General features: G+C 46.0%; 1 protein-coding gene across 3 annotated transcripts; it reads right to left on the bottom strand.

The window, feature by feature from the left end:
• Nucleotides 1-393: 393 nt before the first annotated feature.
• HDAC11 (histone deacetylase 11) lies at nt 394-18,280 on the bottom strand. Of its 3 annotated transcripts, none has more exons than XM_078874154.1 (12): nt 17,675-18,280; nt 15,929-16,022; nt 14,241-14,321; nt 12,819-12,967; nt 12,059-12,159; nt 11,789-11,905; nt 10,553-10,595; nt 9,841-9,917; nt 8,789-8,851; nt 7,898-7,994; nt 4,293-4,471; nt 394-3,515 (listed from the first exon to the last, which is right to left on the bottom strand). In XM_078874154.1, exons 3-12 carry the CDS (start codon nt 14,306-14,308, stop codon nt 3,363-3,365), a joined length of 1,047 nt encoding a protein of 348 aa, XP_078730280.1. In that variant the 5' UTR covers nt 14,309-14,321; nt 15,929-16,022; nt 17,675-18,280; the 3' UTR covers nt 394-3,362. The 3 variants fall into 3 exon arrangements, with proteins under 3 accessions (XP_078730280.1, XP_078730279.1, XP_078730278.1); XM_078874153.1 differs by lacking the exon at nt 17,675-18,280 and adding an exon at nt 16,333-16,374; XM_078874152.1 differs by lacking the exon at nt 17,675-18,280 and having other exon boundaries at nt 15,929-16,295.
• Nucleotides 18,281-18,372: the final 92 nt, after the last annotated feature.

The raw sequence follows: 18,372 nt of genomic DNA, 5'->3' as shown, positions 1-18,372 counted from the left end.
ATGTGTATGGGAACAATTGCGCCATCTTTTGCAGAGGTCGTGACAGAAAGGGTTGGTGGTGAACGTGAACTGCGAATCACAGCGAATGAGATTATAATCAAGGGGATAACGCCAAATACAAATGTGGTGAGATTCAATGTCTTTCTGTGTTCCGTACTGCCATTCTTGGCCACTTCTCAGCCAAAGCCTATAACACCTTGTATTCCCCAAGCAGTCTCCGATCGGACCATTCACTCGGCTCAAAATCCCTGCTTAGCTTCCGAGATCTGCAAAAATTCGGCATATTCAGGATGCCTTCCTAGGTTGTAAGCAATATAGTACCCAAAACTAGCACTCAGCAGTCCTTGTGCATTTCTAAATATTGAAAGACATCACACCAAAAGCCAATATATTTAAGTTTACCTTTATTTGAAGACAATCTGCCTGTCTACTGCAAAGGTGAGAGAACATGACAGCATGCGTATAATTCGAAACGAAATGCCGAACTATTTGTAAGGTTCCCTGGAAGGATTTTCTAAATCGTCAAAGCAAATTAGTCACCAATCAGCCATGTTCGATTCACTGCTGGATGAAGATAATCCCACGCCGTTGCCACGGCCCTTCTTGTGCGGCGGGGGGGGGGCTCATGTCGCTCCATCTGTGCTGTGGTCGTCCTCCGATGCGCTTCCTCGTTTGAATTTCCATTCCATCACCATTTCTCGTCCATTTGCCATCATCCCTTCTCGCTTCGTCCTGGCCCAAGGCCACTTCGGTCCACGCTTAGCGTCTCAATTTGCGTTTGTTCTCTGACCCACGTGTCCCAGTTTCTGTGCACAGTAGTTCCCAGCGTGCAACCCTAAACGATTCGTTGCTGACTTGGCGCGCTTTTGTTCATTAATTGCGCGTCAGTGCCAAGTTTACAATCCATGTTATGGAAAACATGACAATAATCGCGCGCTTTCAGATGCGCTTCCGCGGCCGTCTGGAACGTTCCTCCTTCCGATTGTAGGAAGCCACTGGAGCTATGCACTATTACATCTAGATTGACAAACTCATTTCTTTCGAACTGCCTTCTTGTGTTTAGTTTGTTGTCCTTTCCCCGCACATCCGACGAGCACGGCATGCTACGTACGGCGCGAAGGAAGTTTAACTAAAGATGTATTCTTCAGGCACACTGGTATGTTCCTTCACATTCTCAAATGACATTGTCCAAAGTCGCCCCAATCGTGATCATGCTCCCCCTCTTTATGTCACAAATTTGGTCAATTTCCTTTTAATAAGCTTAGTTGTTGTCACCTACAGTGGTACCCTTCCAACGATTATTTACTTTTGTTTCGCCAACCCGATGTTTCCGTTTTTTCCCCTATCATTCAGCTTCAGTCCCACTTTGCAGCCTTCTCTTGTCAAGTGTTTCAATCAATCTATCTTTATTTTACGTGCCAATATCGCCCTCAATCAAGTCAGCATCGGGGCACAATCACCCCCCTCTAGTTCGCTAGCATTGGCTCGTATCGTGCCAATGCCACCGGGGTTGTCAGCGTCCAAGGAGATCGTGCGTCGAGTGGAGGCGTGTCAGGTGATGGGCATATCAGGAGGCAAGTAACGCTTCATTGCTTCATCTATTAGAATCGATTCGCAGAATTACAATACCTGCATCAAAACGTGTCCGAGTCAGTGCCGGATTATTCTAGTAACAAAAGTAGCTACATATGTAGTAGCTACTACACATGTAGTAGCTACGGGCCTCGCACTTTTAAGGGCCCCAACGCTAAATGCTTTCAAGCTATCAATTCCGGTTCAATGATTCTGCACTTGCTCTATTACCATAGTACTATACCGCCTTCAACTTGTATGAACGACTGGGTGTTTAAGGTCAGCGATTTGTCGTATAATCTGGCTGTATAATACATGAAAAGATGCAATTACTTTACTACGCAAGTTAAACATTTGTGTTTTAATATTTACGTGTATCTTTTTTTTAGGGCCCCTTTACAACATATGCTACAGGCCCCGCACTAGCTTCATCCGGCACTGGTCGGAGTGGATTATTTATGACATATGAAAGCAAAATGCTAAGCAGAACCCCCATTCTGTGCCTCGCATCGTAGAATATTCTTTAGTCCATCAGCAAACTGGCTTTGAAGAACATTTTAAAGCAGCATTTGCTTATGCAAGAAACCTATAGACTGGTTTTCACATTCTGGATCTCAACAGCAGTCTTGTTAAAAAACGCTGCTGGAATACCAGATGTTATTGACGAGAGCACTCCATGTAAACCATTGGAGCCTGTTTAACGCAAAACAAGAAATACAGTACGCAAACTCAATGCGTTTCCATAGAACATCATGGTTAAAAGCAAATATAAGCAGAACTCCTTTCTGTCTCTCCACGTAATATAATTTTTTAGTGCATCAGCCCATTAACAATTCATGAAATCATGTCACATATACGCTAACGATCAAACAAAACTGCACAAGACAGAATTAGAACACCATCAACATGGTAAAAAAAAAATAGACAAATATTTTCTTTAACCTAATTGTGATCCTGAATTGCGACGATTTATCGCATCACTTGGATGGGGTGTGGGGCGGTGAATCGTGACTTGCCTCAATCACAGCGATAACAAAAATGTAGTCACCACACATTGCAATGTTCCCAACACAAACATGATGAGAGACATTAGAGGATTCCGCGAAAGTGGACTTCGCAAAATGTGAATGCCGGCTTCAGCGTTTAAATCCTTTTCATCTCAACGGAGTACTGGACATCTGTGAAAAAGAGCTTCATAGCTCATCGGATTCCTCCAGTATTTTCTGATTCTTTAAACAAGAACAGGCACAGCACTCTGCGTCCCCCCAGTATCCTTACCCATTTTTAAAGTGTCCCATTTCTACCTCCGTGAGAAATCAGGATTCTTCAAAACTTGGCATGCTGGCAGGCCACATGATGTCAATGTGACGACTACTGTCTGGACCTCTCGTCTCCAGATATCTCATGTCTCCCTTCTTTATTTTCATCTCTTTAATCCGCATCTCTTTACGTCTCTGTGAACCATATCTCTCAGCAGGCCAGAGTTCAGCGGAATACTCCCGAGAGCCTTTGTGTGTCACATGGCCTCTGGGCCGCCAGCTGACAAACCCGTTACAATTATAATACCGCTCAGCCTCAAGTGTTAGACCCAAAATTATTCAATAATCTCTACCAATGGACATATCAATTGGCAAAACATACAAACATTTAGCCATATACATATTTTTTACTTTTTACAAACTCATCATCGACAATATACACCTTTTTGTATTTTCAAAAAATTAACGTCATGCAAACTCAGGTTGGCAGCCGGTGTCCGAGCAGGGCCTTGAAGTCTCGAAGTCCGGACCCTAGCCGAGGAGCTTGTTCTGCCGGAGGTTGAGGATTGAGTCGGCGATAATCCTTGCCGTCTGCCTCATGTAGCCGCCCGACGTCACCATGACAATGGGGATGCCGCGGCTGCGTGCGGCCGTGAACACCAGCTGGTCGCGCTCGATGATTCCCTAAGAACACAAGCCAGACGGACCAGTCAAAGAGATAATTTCGGCCCGTAAAGGAACTGCTCCACCTTTGGGTCTTCTTTCGACTGGCAGAGGAGTTCATCAGCGACGTTTTGACTTTCATGTCGAGCTTGTCGAGTGAGCTAGTGGGCAGATGAATTTCTGAAATGCTGCCAGCGAACGATAAAAGTGCGCAGTGACGTTACTGTGTGGTGTTCACGGCTTGATATTGGCGACCAATATCTGGTTGAAGAGATGGCTGTGTCTGCTCCAGAGGTCGCAAACGGGTTTTTATTCCTTACCCGTACCCTTACCCGGCCGCACCAGGGTCGCAAACGGGTACCCGTACCCGGCTGGGTACAGGTAGCCGGGTATCGGGTAGGGTACGGGTATCGGGTACCCGATTGCGACCTCTGGTCTGCTCACAGATATTCACAAGACTGCTGCTGAAGCCATCCCCTGGCTCACGAACCTCAACATAAACACACAATGATCAACTCGCCAAACGAAAGAAGGTCTATCCAAGTCCAAGGGTCTTTAAGTCTACGAGTCTGCATGGGAGTTAAAATTTTAAAACACGTTTCACATAGTAACACCACTGCACGTTTCCAAAGTTCACCGATTGCGTTTTATATATTCATCAGACTACTCGCGAAGCTGTCTTCCAGCTCACCCAACCAACCACGACATGAGCAAATGCACGTTGCCAATCAGCTCCCCGCTATAGGTAGGGGACGACCGTGCCGGGGAGGGCGGTGCCGACCGTGGGCACGCCAGTACCTGTGGAGTGATGGACAGAGCGCCCAGGCGGTCCCCCTCCAGCACGTCGGTGCCGGCGTTGTAGACGATGACGTCGGGCGTGAACTCTCGGAGCGAGCGCTCCAGCGCCGTGCGCACCTTCTGCAGGTACTCGGCGTCCTGCGTGCCGCAGTCGAGCTCCACGCAACAGCGGATGCCGCCTGCGCGCAACGCAAAGTGCCGGTGGGCGTTTGGCGGAGATTGTTAATTTTATTCCTCTGCCGAATTGGCACGTCTATCGTCTCGGGCTCTTTTCGGCGCGTCCAAACTTGAGCTGGGTCAAGTTTGTTTGACGAAATCGGTGATGGAAATATGAGGCAAGTTATTTATTTTATACTCTTTGGTTCTTTCGGTAAAGTCACGTTGGTAGAAATAAAAACAAAATTTCTACCTACGTGACTTTACCGAAAGAACCAAAGAGTATGGATTCCTGCAGTCACGAAAGCTTCAAATCAAGATTATTTATTTTAGTGAACATTCACTACCACTTTCACAAAAGGTCAAAGCGTGCCCTGACTAGGACGAAATGAAAATAACTAGTCTGAAGACACAGACTAGGATGATTTTGTGACATTATTAGAAACTGTAGTGCATCGAGGAAGACCAAACAGGGTAATTGGCTACTTATGTAAAACATTAAGTGAGCTCACCGATTATCTGACCCGATAACAATGAGGGTGAAAATATTGTGAGCACCTCACGCCAACATTTCACAACTAAGAGTTGACTGCTTTTGTCGACAAGGCAAGGAGAATGAAGACATTAAATCCACAGCCTAAACATTGACTTCTTCGGGAATTAACGAAGCTCCGAGCACATGAAGCGAACAGCGTGGACAATGTGCCGAACAGAAGGCGCGACGATTATCACGGTTGGACACGTTTGGTGTGAAAGAAGTTCAACATACATACATACAAGCAAACATATGCAGTTAAACAAACATTGCCTGCAAGACGTAAGAAACACTGCGTGAAATTACGGTGCCAAAGCGAAACGCATGAAGAAAAATCCACACCTGGACAGTTGCTGTCATCAGCTGACCTCTCACCGCTTCTCTAAATCAGATGTGGTCAAGGCAAGGTTGTCTGGCTTGAGCAAACCCAGACACCTCAACCTGAGCCTCCCCCTCGCATGCCCAGGCTGACAAGATTCAGCGTGAACACCAGGACGAAGAGGCAAACGAATGCGACGAAGAGCGTCAACAGCAGCAGTACGATGGCGTAGGTGGCGGTCAGTGCCCAGTCATCCCCGCGTTGCATTGTAACCGACGGACAACGCAATCCGGGGGACCTGCCAAGCCGCGCCGATAATCCTCTTTGAGCCTCCGCAGTGAAAGGCTGCAATGGGCCGATGGGCCGATGGGCCGATGGGCTGATGGCCTCGCGCGTTGTGCATCAGAGGGGAGGGGGGGCAAAAGGCCTCTTTGTCCCTGCACCGTGTGCGGCACAACGTAACTAACTAAACCGGCACCAAGCTGTTTCTCACGAAGTAAGTCGGCAGTTTTGAGCCCAAATTGGTGACGCAGCATGCAGTGGGCGGAGGCTGCAACCGCTCTGGGTCTGTGCGAGGTTTTGCGTTAATGTGCCGCCTTGTGTCAGGCAACAGATTTGTCGCCACTTTAATCTTCTTTTGAGCCGCAGCACAGAGAGCATGGATTACAGTTTCCAGGCCGCTCGGATTAATCGGAGAGATGGATCCCTTGTTTTATCACGGAGGACTAACTGCTGAAAAAGTGGCGCATCGCGAGAAATGAAAATGCCACGCTGGTCTACATTGTACGGACTGCACGGATGCAATCGACCCACACAAGTTTCAACAAATAGACGATGTTCATTTAGCCGGGCGGTGTTGGCACACGCCTCGTAGTACAACTCCCTTCCCGCGGGCAACACAGCACTCGCCAGGAGAAGGCAGCACAGCAAAAATGTGGACTCCACCTGTTCCATCTGTATGGAATCGAGCGTTCCCTCCTCGCACTTGTGGATTTACTCCGGGTGCTCTGGTTTCCTCACACATGTAATTACTCGTTAGTTGGCCGATAACACCTTCATATATATGTAGAGGGCCACAGAGCTTGGGCAATTTTTGGCACCGCCTCATTGCTCGGCTGCTTTCCCGCTTCTCTGCGATTTCTCCTCGCGCCTTCGAATCGTTCCCTCGCTCTGAGAGTGAGCAAATACTGCGCGGCGCGTTGCAAAGTAAAAAAGTATGGTTACTTATTAATGAATCTTTATTTGTGACTAATGAAAGCATGATAAACATATTGAGAACAGGAAATGCTGTAAATATGCTTGTCTTCATGTTCAAACACAAATGTAATTAATGTTCGTCTTTTGTTTAAGCTAAGCTTGATAAGACACCTAATCTCATTATGTTTCACTTAAGCATAAACGCTCCATTAGAATCAGCACTCTGTGAAGAAGAAAGCCAAAAAAAAATTTGTTCAAAGAAATTCTTGTTTTTTAATTTTGAAAAAATAAAACCGATATCCTCGCAGTGATTTCTAAATGTAGTTTAGAGAGAAAAGCCTTTCAGAATCCCCTCTGTAAACAACGTGCTCAAAAGACAAGATAGACTCCATAAGCTATTGCCTCGCATCTACCTTGGCACAACATCCACAGTGAACCTCGTTTGCTTCTTCTCAAACTACACTCCAATTGTGCTATCAGTGTCGTGGGACAAAGTGCCCATTCAGATCTCTCCTAGAACATGTTTGAGAACATCTTGCAGTGAAGAGGCATCACAGGCCTGCTCCTGAGATATCAAAAGGTCTCTCTAATCCAGTCTAAAAAAAAGTATAAAAATAGACTTTTGTATTTTGGGGGGGGGGGGGGGGGTAAGGCGCAATAATGGATATATTTTGCACGGCAAGTGAGCGGTGACGTCACATCTGTGACGTCACCCACATGCGGCAGCGTCACGCAGTGTGCCTGCTGACGTCACGCCGGGTAGTAAAGCTAGTTTTTAATAACTGCCAGTCAACACTATTTTGTAATTGAACAAAATTACACGTAAAAAGTAATTGAATATGATGCTGTTGTTTTAGTTGTTGTTGTTGCATAAATCACTGGTGATCAGGTTGAAAACCCGGTTCATTCATGGGGGACTACATTGCATTTGAACCCCGGATCAGTCACGAATCACAATCACCCGGCCACCTCCTCCACACCAACACAACATTCATCACGCATAGTCGGCGAAGGACCACTACACCAATTCGCATCAACTGCTCTTGCTGCCAAACACCTGGTGTCTCGAGTGATTTGTTTGATCCACAGACGGATCACGAGGGGGGGAGGAGGGGGGGAGGCGATCACGGTGGACGGCGCCATTCCTTTGAGGATCGCAGTCTTCACTTAGAAACGTCGACCGCCAACCGAAGTGCGCAATTTGCTGGAGTTTGCGCATCACGACGTGGCAACGTGTCCAGAGTGACAGCCGTCTGCCACTCGAACCGAGCTCTCGATCGCTAGGAGACAGGTCGCGGGCTCAACGGTGACATTTCCGACGGAGTCGAACCGTCGGATGCAACACTCTCAGCTTTACTGGGGCCAAGGGGCACGAGTAACAGTCAAGAGCCTTCTCACGTTTGGCGGCGGAGTCGTGCGGGTAGATGTGCTGGTTGTACACGTCCATGATGTACACACGGCTGTCGCCCATGAAGTCCCGCTCGTGTCCGTTGCCCTGCGCCGCCCGACATGGCCAACCAATAAGGTTTGTGACGTGAACAAAACGTGCCAATGTGTGTCGGACGAATAAAGCTCTGTATTCTCATATTCCTGACAGAAGGCAACTCACGCTGTAATCTCCTCTATTTACCCAGTTAAGCCACACCACGTCTAAAGGGTCTTCCCAGGAGGGTCCTGCATCGGGGCGTTTGGCCATTTCCACGAATTTGCGTTTGGCATATCGTGATGGGTACTGCAAGATCCGACCATGTCTGTCCAGTGCTCGCTGAGCTGCATTGGCTTTCGGTTGCCAAATTAATACATTATAAGGTCGCCTTCATTACACAAGAAGTGCTTGCCACAAATGAAACACAGTATCATGCTGATCTCGTCAAGGAGCATAAACCATCACGCGAACTCCGGTCATCCTCGCAGCGGCTTTTGGCTGGCCATCGAAAAAAAGACAGTCACCACATCACGCGCTTTCAGATGCGCTTCTGGGGCCGTGTGGAACGCTCTTCCGTCCGATATTAGGAAGCCACTGGAGCTATGCACTTTTAAATCTAGACTGAAAACCAATTTCTTTCGATTTGATTTGTGTTTAGTTTGTTGCCGTTCCCCCGCACCTCCAATTTGCATGGTTGGCTTCGCACGGTACAAAAGAAGTTCAACATACATACATACAAATTGAAGTACTAGGTAATAACGATTACCTAAAAGTTTTTACTGCACAATGGGGTCTGCTGAGAAAAACCTTGCTCCTAGTCCACAGAACAGATGACAATCATGTCTGTCACGGCGTCGTCATACCTGATGGGCATCCAGATCAACAATCATGGCTCTGGCAACGCCGTCCACACGGTCAAAGAGGAACTGCAACATCAAACCAAAATAGGAAGAGCATAATTGGTGTGTGGGCATTTCCACTGCTGAAAGCCTGGCAGGTGTCTTATTAGTTTAGGGTAAAGACTGCAATTGCAGACATGTTGGTAATATGGCCCAGTGGTGCAGTTGTATAAATCCAAGTCAGAGCACTGCACTAGTATCGCTTGGAACCTGAATTTAAATCAGAGCAGCCACTCGTGAATTCTAGATTTGAAGCTTTCGTGACTGCAAGGATCCATACTCTTTGGGTCTTTCGGTAAAGTCACGTAGATGAAAAATAAATAAAAATATCTAAAATGAAAATAACTCAATTAAATCACGACGTTTCGGAGGCAACACAAGGTTCCGTCATCAGGTGGAACAGCCACAGCAAAATCACTGTAGTGAGTAGAGAGAGCTATTTGTGCATCCCTCCTCCCTGGCTCCTCCCCCCCTCTTACCCTATATAATCGCTTGTCACAAATAGCTCTCTCTACTCACTACAGTGATTTTGCTGTGGCTCTTCCACCTGATGACGGAAGCTTGTGTTGCCTCCGAAACGTCGTGATTTAATTTAGTTATTTTCATTTTATTATTTTTATTTTTCATCTACGTGACTTTACCGAAAGAACCCAAGAGTACAGCCACTCGTGATTTGGCCGGGATCTGAGAGAATAAAATAAAACTTTTGGATTCCATGTGATGAAAATTCTTTGGAGGCCACATAAAAAATGTGAGCACAGCGTAGATAAGAATGCCAACTTCAGAAGCTATTCAGCGATGCCATCCTCCAACACGAAGAGATGCACCGCTTGCTGCAAGGGTTCTGGATGTAAATGTATTGGTTTTGTATCATATAGCCAACTGAAACATTGGAATATAATTCAGCTGCACTGAAAGTACAAAAGAAGATTGCAAGAGATCCAATATAACGATTGCAGTGTTTACTTAGCATTGTGTACTCTGCTTGTGCGTAGAAACCAAGGCAGTGAACTGACCTTAATGCACAAGGTAATGTCGGCGTAGGCACAAAAGCCTCCACCATTATCCCCGGAGCAGTGGTGAAAACCGCCACCTGGAATGCACCGAAATATTGTCAGTGTCACCCACTATATTGCATATGGAATTCGCCCACACGCATTCTAGGTGTAATAAAATTATGGGCTTGAACGATGCCTTATTATCCACACTTGGTGACAAAAGCCACATTACCTCAATATGTACTCCAATCCCTCCAATGGCTCCCAATCCAATCCCAGATCATTTTCAAGATCACACTGTCATCAAAATCCTCCGTGCATCTCTCCCGTTACTTCACTCTCCTCCACTCTGCGTGCTTTCAACAGCAGAAACCGATGCTTTCTACTGAAGCCCCGAATCTACAATCAGTGGGAGGTCACTCATTCTCTTCTGCTGCCACCATGGTCCATAACTTTATCCACAACCCAGTAATTCGTGATTAATGTTTTTAGTTTGTTGTTGTTCTCCAGCACCTTCTATTAGCATGGTTGGCTACGCACGGTACAAAAGAAGTTCAACATACATACTGTTCCCTGCCCCTGATTAAGAGTCTAGAATCCAGACTTCCCTGGTTTCCTTCGCCTATGACTGACTGCCTCTCTATAAAAATGAATATGCCCACCATATCTAAACAGCTAACTTGAGATGTGAGTGCATTATACACGACACTAATTGTGCTTTATTACTCACCGATGTTGAAAGCCCAGCCTCTCTCCATCGCCAGCTTTCCTGCCTAACACGATTGTCCAACACAACAAAACTCATCAGTTTGTAAGCTTTATAAAAGAGGAAATTTACTTATATTGCACTGCTTACAATATTGACCAACCAAACATCACATTATTAATTCTGAGTTTAACACTTAAGCAACACATTTTTTTATTGTTTTCACAGTGGAAGGACTTACCCTTTCATTCGGGCAAAAACAGCACCATCAAAGAAAATTTCACACCTTACTCATTAAGAAATGTCATAATTGCTTGGGGGGGAAATACGATGGGAGGGAATTCCCAACTCAAGGGTAGAAGCAGAAAGTGAAGTGTTTGAACCTGCAGTATGGTGGTGGAAACGGTCAGCATGGTAGACATGTCAACTCTTAATGCAAGCGAAGCAGATGTGACAGAGCTACCTCTGAGATCCGATTAAGTGACCTCATCGACAGATTCATACCACAAAAAACTCTACATACACCACACAGGTAAAAACATAATCGATTTGTGAATCAATTTACGTCTCAGAATCATGACAATTCCTCCAAGTGTGGAGGAGTAAATCGAAACATGGAGATAGCTCTTCCCATGATTCCAGTGGCACGGGCAAAGGGCTTTTTACAGAGAAACATGGGCTGTGAGCTTATGAGCCTTACAATTTTAACGATTCTTATTTTACCAGGTAAGGTCCAGTGAGCTACATAGCTGTTTTTCAGAGATGACCTGGCCACAAATGATAGCTCAACGAAGTGGGTTATCATGTGGAAATGTATAGCAGCCGAATACTCGAAACGCATGTTTCTAAATGTGGAGGGAAAATCCTGGAGAAGCAAAAAAAAACACGCGACCACGGGGAGAACACGCAAACTCTAAATGTACAACAGGGCGTCAGGGTCGTGATCTAACCCACGACCTCCTGTACACCATGCGAGGTAGTTAACGTATCCTAGCCACCGTGATGATGATGATGAGAGAGAGAGACACGCAAACTCTAAATATACTGCAGCAGGCGTCAGGGTCGGGATCTAACCCACGACCTCCTGTACACCAGGCGAGGTAGTTAACATCTCCTAGCCACCGTGATGATGATGATGAGAGAGAGAGACACGCAAACTCAAAATATACAGCAGCAGGCGTCAGGGTCTGGATCTAACCCACGACCTCCTGTACACCCGGCGAGGTAGTTAACATCTCCTAGCCACCGTGGCGCCCTTACCAGGACAGTGCCGCCCGTCTGCAGCAGGAAGGGCCTCAGTACGTTGCGCCGCACCAGCACGTTGGGCAGCGCCGCGACGCAAGGGACCTCCGTTATCCTGGCTACCGTGATGGACCACTGCCAAGCCAGACAGGGGGGGGCTCAAATATCGAACAGAGCGTGGAGGGGGGGGGGGTCCAAGCATTGCACACACCATGGGGGTGGGCTTTTAAAGGTTCGAATGTTTCGCGAGCGTCCTGCGCGCCAATCCAGCGCGGGTGGCTTGCCGACCTTGAGGCTGTTGAGGTAGCGCTGGGTGTGAGCCACGAGTAGATCCTTCTCCTCCGCCTCCCGCGGTTTCACCAGCACATCATCCGTGACCATGTTTGCCTCTGCGCACACCGCGGGAACGGACGATTATTGGAGGGTTGTAAAAAAGGTGTCAGTTTTGTTGCCAGATAAAAGGGTAAAAAATCAATCATCATATTTTGCTACTGGCAAAGGAGGTTCCAATGGTGTAAATGCTTACCCCGAGCTCTCGTACTCTGATGGTGCATTGTCTTTGAGTTGTGCGCCTTTTGGCGTCATCTGGTCCAACACCATGTGAGACTAGGCTCTAAGAAAAGCTGTCTCGGGTGTGGACCAATCAATTTCAAGGACAGTGCACACACATTATCAGAGTTGTGTTTTTTGTTTGCATTCTGACCGCAGGTATTGTGGTCAATGCAAACATGACTCCTTGTAAAAAAAGGTGTCAGTTTTGTTTGCCAGATAAAAGGGTAAAAAAATCAATTATCATATTGGATGGATATTGAGAGCGGAGAAAGGGAGAAAAAACAACCAAATACAGCTTTAAAAATCAACGAAAAATGCACAGAGAAAAAACGACTGTGTGGATGAGGGAGACGCAGTCACTTTAATGTACGGCTACATTTATGTATGTTGAACTTCTTTCGCACTGTACGTAGCTAACCGTGCTCATCGGAGTTGCACCCAACTGTAAGGAATCTAATTTGTTTGATCAATCTGCTGTTAGATGGCTGCCGCTCACCTTTCAAATACTGCACGACCTTGCCCCACTTTCCTGCATCAAACGGATGCATCTTCTCCAGCCCCATGAAGGTGATGTTGTAGTCGGATGTGTAAACGATCGGCATAAGGCTGTCTGCCACGTCCATGTACAGCCGTGTCTCATGAAGCCTGACCACAAGCATGCACGCAAGAGAGTACACTGAGGCACCTGATACACATGTATGGTATTTGGCATGAGCCTGCTGGTGCCGTGTGGGTATGTATGGTATAAATCTACTTTCACGAACACAGATGACTGCTTAGTGTTACAATTAGGAGATTGTGAGTTAAAATCTGAGTTGTGGGATAAATCGGCCCATCATTCCTCGTACATCTATTGTAAGCAGTGGTGGCTACTGAGTAAATATATCGGTGGTGTATGGAAGCCCTTTGGGGGAGGGAGAGCAAGGACAGGAGAGAGGTGAATATGCAGTGGGTAGGAGAGAAGAAGAGGGTAGGATGTGACGAGGGAAGGAGGGCCTTCTTGCACACAGTAATTTTTCCCATTTACATTTTTCACTCGAAGGGCCCAGTCCCACCAGCTGCCACCGATTAATGAGCACCACTTTTATAGAAATCTAAAGAGGTTGGCCATTGAAGAGCATGGTTCCGATTATAGGAACAAAATAATATCCACCAAAGGCTCAGGACCTCTCAAGGAGATGAGCACCGCCCAACACTTGCCTGAGTATTCAGACACATTTTGACCATTGACTTGACTTCCACGTACAATACACAATATTCATTTAACACTTGATGACCCCAATTTTCATTAAATAATCTATTTTTTTTGTCTCAACCTTGTGTCTCATTTGTATTGTTTCTTGGGCTTTTTTTCTATTTCGTTTGTACAGGGTTTGTCCATTCCGTTAACTTATGTATAAATAAATATTATATCAAACCACGTAATTTTCTTAAGCACAAATTTTACATAAACGGCAAACAATTAATTAGAAAACACATCATCTCATGCATTGTTCGTGCAAGAACAAAAAATAAAAAAACTTTAAAATGTTTTTTTTGTAATTTTATCCTGATCGTGCTATCTGCCACATTAAGCGTAGAACCACATTTAATACATTGGCTTTTTTGCCCAGCTATTTGGTCACTGGACTTAGACCATTAACCTACTTCACTTCACGTGAACCCAGCTAAATCTCAGGCAACTGTCTGGCCTCGATCCCATGCTCTTTGAAATGCCAGCTCAGCATTCCAACCCCTGAACCACACAGAAAGCTCATTAAAATCAACGTTAACGGATGAATCGATGCATCGTTACATGCCGAGCACGCAGCCACGTGTGGCAATCAAAATAAGACACCACCATGGGCACGGTGGTGTTACGCTTATGCACGGTTCACCATGCACGCAAGTAGAATTTGGTGGCTTCCCATCCCATCACCTTTCATCTGGTTTGCCACCTTGGGCAGTGGCTGTTGCACTCCCCGCAGCAGCTTCTTTCGCTTGCATTGTGTACGATGGACTGGAACGAAAGCAATCACGCGCACTAATTACAATCACCAAAGTGGCTTACGTTGCATACACCGTCAGCGCAGAAGGAATTATGGTACTAGAGGATTATTGGTGAGCATGCGTCCAGAGCAGGCGAGTTGCAGACGCCTGCAATCCAGTGCTTTGGAGACAGTGGTTCATGATTCACGCCTATTTTTGAAACTTTTAACCTTTTGGTGGCTAGGACACAGCAGTACAACAAGTGGGTTTGCGCAAGTATCCATAAGGACCGTTCTTTGCGTTATTCACTCTTGTGTATTACAGAATCTACTTGGGGTAGTAGCATGGCCGACCAGCAGAGCGTTTCCTGCTTGTTGCAGAGCCTTGCGGTTGAAGTGGTGGGGCCACCCTGGTTAATACTGGTGGCTGTTTTGCATACGAGCAGTATTTTTCCTGAGGGACATTAAAGATCCTGTGACGTTGCTCGAAATAAGTAATATTTAAAAATATATTTTTTTAAACACGCTTTCATGACATGTACCGTACTAGTAATGTAAGAACTCCACACGACTCCAGGAAGTGGCCCCGAGGCTTGCCATAACGTAAGGTGCCGTGGTCATTTACAGCCAACGTCAGTTGCCCGTGGACAATTAGGCCCAAGCCGAAACTTAACATACAAAAAAGAATGTTTAATTGTTTTTATTTTTACGATAGAATATAGTATTGTCATCAGTATGACATAAGTATACCAAGTTTGCAGTCGATACCACATTGGGAAGTGGGTTAAAATTGAGTTACAAGATTTGACGATACGACAACAACAACAGAGTGAGTTAATAGAAAGCGTGTAAAAGATTGTTGAAAAATATATTTGAATGATAGAATAGAGTATTGTCATCAGTATGACATAAGTATACGAAGTTTGCAGTCGATACCACATTGGGAAGTGGGTTAAAATTGAGTTGCAAGACTTGAGGATACGACAACAACAACAGAGTGAGTTAAATAAAAGCGTGTAATAATAAAACGAGTTGGTTGCCAAAGCGTCAAAAAGTGGAAATTTCATGTGAGTCCTAGGAGAATGAGTATGGCAACATCGCCCACTACTGGCAGACAGGGCTGTGTTGGACTTGCTGCCACACTAGCACAGCTGGTGCCCAACAGGACACGAATTGGTCACCCTGTGTCCTTATAAATCTCAACATTCATCCTACAAAAGTCCCATCACATGGGGAGAAACACAGACGAATAGACAAGAAAGCTAATTTTTTGCCTGTATTGAAACGGCTCAATTTCCCTGTACAGGAACACGGAGCAAAGCGTACGGGTTGACAGCTGTGGGCCCCCACGGCCAACGCGGAGATGGAGCGATGAAATCCGTAGGACGCCCATCCGCGAGGTGGATTTGTGGTGGCATCGCAAACCCAGAGAGGGCTTTCATCTAGCAGTGGATAGCACAGCTGAGACCGATCAATTAAACAAAATTGACGGTCGCGTTGCACAAAAAAATGAAATGGCAACGAAGCGGCCCATCACGGATGTGCATTTAACGCATTAATAACAATATTAGTCGTAGAAGCACTGCTGTGATTGTGTAAAGTGACTTCAGTGACCGCAGGTTACACCGGAATCACTAACCTCAGTGGCCCAGGAAGAGGCGCTCGTTCCCGGCAGAGACATCTAGGCAAGGCTGGTGCTTCATTGCCATGCAGGCCGCGAACAAACTACGGTCCTGTAATGTAAAATTAAACAAAACAGCAACCCTTATAAGATATTAAAAAATATATATCCACGAAACGCAAGCTTCACAGCAGTCTATGTAACGTAAACGAAGGAAGCGTGCGTTTAAAGATTAATGTTTAAATATTAATGTAAACACGCTGCACGACGTTGGATTTTGGCGCGCAGAATTCCTCGGCACGCATCTGGTCCAAATCACACGGAGGGTTGGTGAATGTTTAAAATAACTTTTTGTTTTAATTCCTCTTGACCGCAGCAAATGCACGGTCGTGTTACGAAACTGGACAAGTCACGGTACTTACAGGTGCGTTCACACATTAGAGCTACCCAGCAGGGCCCTCTAGTGATGGACAGGGGGATCTCGTGGGCTAATGATACTGTGCAACATTACTGGTAGGAACCTCCTGGTTACACCAGCCCACAGGGGATTATTGTGTCCGTCGTGCAGGGAGGGTGGGGCTGGGTGGGGTGGGAGGGGTGGGGCCAGGTGCGTTACGTCATTTATGGACGGCCCCAAAAACCACGTACAAATATATTTTTCTACACATCTCATCAGTCACACGCCCTCCTGTGAGTGCATTATTTCAGCAGCATTGGCTCAACACAAGCAAACGCTCGACCGCTTTCGACATTTCGCGTCTCATCAGCAGTCTATTTAACTTACTACTCATTTGTCAATCTTGTTCGAACCATATTCTGAAATGCCACTTGCCCCTGCCTCTCTGTTAGATATAATCGTTAAAACGTGTCGTTGTGGCTACTGTGTACTAATTTATATTGTGTGTGTAAACATGTACCTATGAAAGGAAATATTTACATGTATCAATGTTACATGTGCAAAGAGCATTCACATTTTCATATTAATCTTTATTTGAATTCCATCACCATCATACACACACCTTTGGCGCAATATCTCATTAAGTCAAGGTGAAACTCAAGTCACACCATTACACATATAAAGAAGCCCAACGGTTACATAAGTGCCACACAACTCGCTTCTACATTTATACAAATGAACTGTGAAATACAGCTACTTAATAAAGCGATTAAAGACCACTGCAAATGATAACGTCATTATGGCAATACTACACTTTTCTACTGTGCGGATGGACGTGTGCATTTGTTATGTACATTTTAATTTGCTGCATAAATGGTCTACAGCAGGTGACCTTCAGACCAAATGTGGGCCCCCAACAGACCCAGCGATTTGGGGGTCCCGGGGTGAGCCCTGCACCACCATGTCCCTTTGGTCCAGTCAAGTTCACTCTCTTTAGCGATATATCACTGTTATGGTAGCACCGCATACAATAGCTCGATTGGCTCCTTCATTCCGCGAGGGCTTGGCCACAAAGGCTCTTGGGAGTGGCCTGCAGAGGTATGGCCCACTGAGACAAAGATACAAGTAGGATGAAAGTAGGCGAAATAAGAGATGACGGTCTTGGAGACAAAAAGGTATGTGGCAGTGGGTACGTGTGTAGTGCCGAAGATGGGCCACACTTACCGGCAGGTACTAACGACGATGTCATCATGATGCCAAGTGACATCATAACGATTGTATACGTGACATCTGGTGCAACGTGGCCTGCCAGCACCAGCAAATGCTATTTACGTGGCCAGTCATACAATATAATCGATGAAACCTACCAAAAATTTGAGCTCTATACCGAGACTCCCAACAATCAGCAGTGGCAAATACCTTGTGAGAGTAGAGTGAATAAAAGAGGCATGAAAAAACAGCATTCGCTCATCTGCATAAGCAGTGAATGGAGTAGTTATACAAGCGCATAGCAAAAAACATTAAAAAAGCACTGTAATCTTTTCATATACTATTCATCATATCCTATGGAAAAAGTTGCATATAAACACAGGCTGGACCTAAGCCAACCATAATCTCCAAACTCTCTTAATCCCCAACATTAGCTGACTTACTCTTGATGTTATAGAGTTAAGTTTTGGCTATCAAGGTTTAAACGGCAGTAATATTTGCAAACAATGCCTGGATACTCACTTTAAAGTTGGGTGCTCCCTGCCATTGATGAATATTGTCTAGCATCAAAGAAACTGTAAAATACCCATAACACATTCCTGCAAAGGCAGCTGGTAGGAACGTTGGGTTGCCCGGTCAATGGCCAGGGTCAACGGCGGCGTGGTGTATTCCGCAAATATGGCCGACTGTGAGGGTGGGCACAAGCCGGCGTGAGTAGGTTAAACATTGAGTTTTATAAGGGCACCACGGTGTGACCAGCCCCCCCCCACCCAGCCCCACCCCTCCCACCCCCCACACCCCACCCAGCCCCACCCTCCCCACCCGGCCCAATTCCACTCTCCCCACCCAGCCCCTC

The sequence above is a fragment of the Lampetra fluviatilis genome, chromosome 38 (genome assembly GCF_964198595.1).
Source record: "Lampetra fluviatilis chromosome 38, kcLamFluv1.1, whole genome shotgun sequence".
Lineage (NCBI taxonomy): Eukaryota > Metazoa > Chordata > Hyperoartia > Petromyzontiformes > Petromyzontidae > Lampetra > Lampetra fluviatilis.
Note: the sequence above shows the minus strand (reverse complement) of the source record. Positions and strands in the feature narration are given on the sequence as shown.

Coding starts and splice junctions, on each gene's coding strand:
- HDAC11 (XM_078874154.1), bottom strand. CDS start 14,308: ATGCAAGCGAAAGAAGCTGCTGCGGGGAGTGCAACAGCCACTGCCCAA. Junction 12,160..12,818: donor GGTCGTGCAGTATTTGAAAG/GTGAGCGGCAGC, acceptor CGGTGTGCGCAG/AGGCAAACATGGTCACGGAT. Junction 7,995..8,788: donor TTGATCTGGATGCCCATCAG/GTATGACGACGC, acceptor CGGGCGGCGCAG/GGCAACGGACACGAGCGGGA.